The sequence below is a fragment of the Lactuca virosa genome, chromosome 9 (genome assembly GCF_052849685.1).
Source record: "Lactuca virosa cultivar CGN04683 chromosome 9, Lactuca_virosa_CGN04683_v6, whole genome shotgun sequence".
In the NCBI taxonomy this organism is placed as follows: Eukaryota; Viridiplantae; Streptophyta; class Magnoliopsida; order Asterales; family Asteraceae; genus Lactuca; species Lactuca virosa.
Genome location: NC_136434.1, coordinates 177919559 through 177925767, shown reverse-complemented (window position 1 = coordinate 177925767; position 6209 = coordinate 177919559). Strand labels below are relative to the sequence as shown.

Genomic DNA, 6209 nt, shown 5'->3' with positions numbered 1-6209 from the left:
GCTTGTTTTTAGCTTTATTTTGTTATTCCTTTCAGCTTTAAATATCTTTAGTTGTAAACTTTTATTTTAATGCAAGTGAAAGAAGAGAAAACATTCTCCATCTCTGTAGCCCAACTGTTTTCACGACATGTTCTTGATCTGATCTGCAGCAGGTTGTTCCAACAATGGTCACACACAATGATCATATTTAAAGAGAAATCAAGATGATCATGACGATCACAATGATGGTTGATGTTTTTTTAAAAAAAACATAGGGCAGAAGATATTCACGATGCCGACCTGATTATTTGAAGAGGATGCTCACGAGAGTGTTGATGGAGTTTCTTGGAGTAGGAGGTACATACTCAGTAGGTGAGAATGGCGAGTAGATCACCAGATCATGTGAGAGGGTGCGCCAAGAAATTTGATTAGGAAGATGCGCCAAAGGAGGATTACATACCTGAATGACTACGAGATGATCCAATACAAAGGAACTGTTGATGCTCCAAACAAAAAGCGATGGTGATGCTCAATCGATATGAACCAGTAGAGTGGCGCAGAGTGGCGCATCTGAATCTGATCTATCAAAAACGTAACTGTTAAGGGAGATGCGGCAAAGGAGATCTTCACGAGATATTATTGAAGAGCGATTTGTCGAGTAGAAGCCGATTGATCACTAGAGGGATGCTCACGAGGTTGAAGTGTAGAGATCGATGACACAAGAACTTAGGTTTTCTACTCACAACATGTTTGATGGCGCAATAGGTTTATACTTGGAAGAAGATCGATGTTGCGCCAATGGGATGTTTGTTGATAAATGTTGCGCCAAGGCTGCTTGAATGGTAGGGAGGATGTTGCGCCAAGGGGTATCATGAGATGTACACGATTGAATGTTGGGTACTGATTAGGGTTGGCGCAAATCAGGGTTTGATCTCTACTACATGGCGCAAGGTCAGATGCTTGAGGATGCGCCAATACTGAGATGTTGCGCTAGAAGGTTGTTTATCTTGATGACGTTCACGAGGAATAGTTGAAAGTACAGAAGTTGCGCCAAAGGTTTTTTTATATACATGTATGGAGGAATTAGGTGTTGGCGCAAGAAGTAGATGGCGCAAGTGCCAAGTGGGGTTTGTGGCGCAAGATGTGTTTGGCGCAAGAAGGCTGTTGCGCCAAGAAGATATGTCGAGATGCTTATGGCGCATGAGGAGTTCTTGTGGCGCATGAAGAAGAATGTTGGCGCAAGTTTGGTTGGGATTTAAGGCTGATTGCACAAGTTTTGATGTTGCTCCAAAAAAAATATTTGATGATACAAAAAAAGGGACTTAATGTTGTTCCTTTTTTTTATTCAAAAAAAAGTTGATGCTCACGATAAAAAAATATAAGAAGCTCATGAAAATATTTCAAGATGATCACGAAAAATTTCAAGATGATCATGAAAATTTTTCAAGATCCAAAAAAATAGAGTGCTCATGAGTTCGTTGATCGTGTTGCTTGATTGTTGATATGAACGATCAGATGCTGCAAGGAGGTGTGTGGCGCAAAAAAGTGTATGTGAGGGGGGAGAGGAGAAGTTGCGCCAAGGATCTTCTGCGAGGGTTTTGTTGCGCTAAAGACTTCTTACTCCAAGGTCTTAATCACCAACCGAAGTGTACAGGAGGAAGTTGAAAGTTGGCGCAAGAGGGAGTGGCGCAAGAAGGGTGTGAGACTGAGGGCCACAGTTGCGCAAAAAGGCTTGTTGCGCCGAGGGTTGTTGACCGAAGGTGATGCTTTTACGCCAAGGAGCTGTGAGGGGGAGTTGGTTACCGAAGCGAAGTTGGTCTCAGCGGTGTTGGCCTGTGAAGGCTGATAAGTTGCGAGGGTCAAGAGAGAAAAGAAGGTTGGCGAAAGAGGGAGTGGTGCAAGAAGGATGCGATACCGAGAGCCACTGCTGCGCCAAGGGGTGTTGACCGAAGCTTGTTGCTTTTGCGACAAGGAGCTGGTTGTGCCAAGGCTGGAGTTCTTGTTGCGCCAAAGGTTGGAGTTCTTGTTGCGCCAAAGGTTGGACTGAAGGTGAGGCTTGTTGCTCGCGAAGACTGTTGCTCACAAGGCTGTTGCTCACGGATACTTTTGCTCACGAGGTTGTTGCTCATGAAGACTGTTGCTCATGAGGTTGTTTCTCACGAAGACTGTTGCTCATGAGGCTGTTGCTCACGAAGACTGTTGCTCCAAAACAAAATTCGATTTTGCTCTAAGCGAGTATGAGAGTAAGATTTTGTGAGAGAGTGAAAAACCAAGAATGAGAAATAGAAGTGAAGTATTTATAGGTGAAGGTTTCTAGGGTTTCTCAATGGGCCGAGATAGGGCTTGCATGGGCCAACTTGTGGGCCCATAAGACTTAGATGACAATCAAGTATAAATAGGAGAAAGTCAACTTGAGTCGCGAGCGAGAAAAAAATGACTTGAGAATCAAAAAAGAAAATGTGACGCATGCATGGATGTTATCATAGAGATGTGCATGGCACCTATGGAATGTTTATTACCTACTCAAGACGTGCATCGCCTACTTGAAACGAGCGTGGCCTACATGAGATGTGTGTGGCCTACGTGAGATGTGCATGGCCTACTTGAAACGTGCATGGCCTACATGATATATGCATGGCCTACTTGAGATGTGCATGGCCTACTTGAAACGTGCATGGCTCATTAAAAACGTGTATGACCTATTCAAAACGTGCATGGCACATTTATTATGCTCTATGTGGACTTAATGAGCCACATGGACTTGATGCACCAAGTGGCTGAAGATGCTCCAAGTTCTTGATCATGCTCCAATGTTCTTGAACATGCTCCAAGTGACTGAAGATGCTCCAAGATGGTCCAAGTGATTTTTCAGTTGATCCAAGGTAGTAGAGATGGTCCATGAGGATCCAAGTGATCAAGTTAATGAAGATGGTCCAAGATACCTCAATATGGTCAAGAAGAATGAAGATGCTTCATTTATTCGTCCTATTGGTCCAAAGAGGTGGATATGGTCGAAGATGGTCTAAGAGAATGCAATTGCTCCAAGTTGGTTGAAGATGGTCCAAGTGATTAAGATCCTTCAAGTTGATGAAGTTGCTCCAAGAGAATCTAAGATGCTCCAAGTTGAATGCATTTGCTCCAAATTTGGTCCATGTACCTGAAGTTGTTCCATGTTGGTCCAAGTGCATGAAGTTGCTCCAAGATGCTTCCAGTTGTCTAAGATGGTCCTTTAAAGCTTTTGATATTTTCCTGCTTCACTTCACACGAGAATGCTCCATGAAGCAAGACAAGCACATATGGTTCTCTTGAAGGGGATGGTGCACTTGTCATAAGATGCTCCACTTGGCTAAGGATGTGCCATGATTAAGTAAGTGATATTCTCTATCTAACTAAGCTGCTTGACCTAGATTCTAAGGCATGAGTTAAACATAAATTATGAAAATGCAGAAACAAAATAATCTATCTTTAATGGTGATGTGTGTGCATGTGGATAGAGAATCTGAGAAAGAAATAGGAAAATTTGGTGGAGTGTGTTCATGTGGAATAAATAATCTTAAGGAAACATTAAACTTAGAATGATGATTGTTTTAGAAGCATTGTGGATTATCTTGTTGTCACTTACAGATTTATCAAGGAACTAAATTTTGTGTATGATCCTTCACTTCGCATTGTCAAGATTGTTGATTATTACTTTTGAATTCCTTAACATCACACAAAATAACCCGATTTGTACTCACCAATTATGTATCACTGTAATGCGTATATTTGCGTCTAAGGCCTAGTTACTTCCCAAGCCCTAAATACTGACAATCCTCATAAATGATCTCCATTTATTTTGAACAACATTCATTTTTGGCATTCCTACCACCTATACCTTTTTATTTACCCCTTTCGTTTCAAAAGGTATCACCAAATTCCAAGTGACAGGACTTTAAAAGAAAAATACTATATATACTAATTGACCTAAGAATATAACTACACTTTTTGATTTTTTTTTTGATTTTTTTTTATTATCTTTTCTTATAACTCTAACTTTGACAAAGTACACAAGCAAATAATTCCTATCTTTACTTCTATTTGTACTTTAGTTCGTGACTTTCTAAGAAAGTCATTGGAGTGCTCGGAATCGCTTTGGTCACTAATGGAGTCCATGACTTTCTATAAAACCCTTTTAAACAATATTTCTTCCCATCCATCCAAGCTTTTATAATTAGGTGGATAGATATAAATATATCTCTGGGGGAATACTCATCGGGTCCCAAAGGCCACAGATTGACTCCACTCCTGAACTATAACTTATTGCATATATAACTAGACTCAAAGTGCAGAAATTAAACAGATAAACTTGAAACTTGACTCGCTTTGTTTTAACTAAGAAGCTTTTATTGGGTATAGATATTCACAAAGCAAAAAATTTTATGTCCCTCAAACTATACAAGTTTGCGTTTTTGTCTCATGAGTTCACTAGGACAGGGAAGCCACAAATATACTATAACACATTGGCTTAACTAAACCTTAGAGTTCACCTCAAATTATCCCACATAACATTAGTACTTGATGTATGTTATAACTCTAAGTAAAGTATAACAATGAAACTTGTTTATGGTCACTGAAGTACCATTTTTAGTTGTGTAATGAAGCAAACTGAAGAACCACAAAATTTAGTATTTTGAAAGTTCATTAAAGTGTGGAGCAACTAACCTTCTTCATTTGCATTGTTGTGATAACAACTTGCATTTTCCTAACAAAAGTAAAAATAAAATCTTTTTTGGTATTTTCTTTTGTTTAAAGTAAAGACAAAAGACAGAAAATAAATTTTTTTTTGTAGTTTTCTCTTATGTAAAGTAAAAATGAAAGCAAAATTTTTTTGGAGTTTTCCTTTTGTGTAAAATAAAGCAAAAAAAATATTTTTGGAGTTTTGAAAAAAAAAATTTAAAAAGAATCAAATGCCTAAATAATCTGGATTAAGCATGCCAAGTCGTCCTAGAAAGTGTAAGAATATGGATTCATCCAGAGCTTTTGTGAACACATCTGCAGTCTCTTCATCTGTAAGAACAAAATGAAGCTCAATGTGACCTTTTTGAATATTATCTTTTAGAAAGTGATGCCTGATATCAATGTGCTTGGTCATTTAGTGGTTGACTGGATTGTGATAGATTGCAATTGCACTCTTAGAGTCACAATATATGGGAATTTGTTGCATTTTGAATCCATAATCTCTCAGTTGTGTTTGCATCCAGAGCACTTGATAACAACAACTGGCGGCAACAACGTACTCAGCCTCAGCAGTAGAGGTTGAAACACATATTTACTTCTTTGAAGTCCAACTGACCAATCTGCCTCCTAAGAATTGACAGCTACCAGAAGTGCTCTTTCTATCGAGCTTGCATCCTCCATAATCTGAGTCAGTAAAGGCTTGGAGATAGAAGTTGCCTTTAGCAGGATGGAATAGACCCAGAGATGCAGTTCCTTTAAGATATTTGAAAATTATTTTGACTGCCATGAGGTGTGATTTCTTTGGATTGGCTTGAAAGCGTGCACGCAGACATGTTGAAAACCTGATGTCCAATCGACTAACTGTAAGGTACATTAGAGTGCTAATCATTCCTCTGTAGTGCTTCTGATCTACAGATTTCCCATCAATGTCTGAATCAAGCTTGTAAGATGTAGACATTGGTGTCTTTGCAGTTGATGCATTGTCCATGGAGTATCTCTTCAATAGATTTTTGATGTACTTCTCTTGACCAATGAAGATTCCTTTAGGAGATTAACGAACTTTTAGACCTAGGAAGTAGTTGATCTCACCCATCATACTCATTCTAAATTTGCTTTTCATCAACTCAGCAAACGCATCACTAAGGTCCTTACTGGTTGAACCGAATAGGATGTCGTCGACGTAGATTTGCATGACGATCAGATGGTTGTTGTGGATTTTCCTAAAGAGAGTGGGATCGATAGAACCTCTTTGAAATTTGGAGTCTTCCAAAAATTTGGACAGTATTCCATACCATGCTATTGGGGCTTGCTTCAATCCATAGAAAACCTTTTGAAGCTTATAGCAATGGTTCGGGAACTTTAGATCTTCGAATCCAGGAGCTTGTTGAAAATAGACATCCCTATCAATTTCACCATTTAAGAATGCACACTGCACATCCATTTGCTAAACCATAAAGTTCTTGTGTGCAGCAAATGCCAAGAAAATCCTAATGTCTTCTATTCTTGCAACAGGT

General features: G+C 39.2%; 1 protein-coding gene across 1 annotated transcript; it reads right to left on the bottom strand.

Moving 5' to 3' along the window:
- Nucleotides 1–4921: 4921 nt before the first annotated feature.
- LOC145140050 (putative mitochondrial protein AtMg00240) lies at nt 4922–5683 on the bottom strand. The gene is made up of 2 exons (XM_079073666.1): nt 5341–5683; nt 4922–5025 (listed from the first exon to the last, which is right to left on the bottom strand). The coding sequence occupies exons 1-2, from the start codon at nt 5681–5683 to the stop codon at nt 4922–4924; spliced, it is 447 nt and encodes a 148-aa protein (XP_078929792.1).
- Nucleotides 5684–6209: the final 526 nt, after the last annotated feature.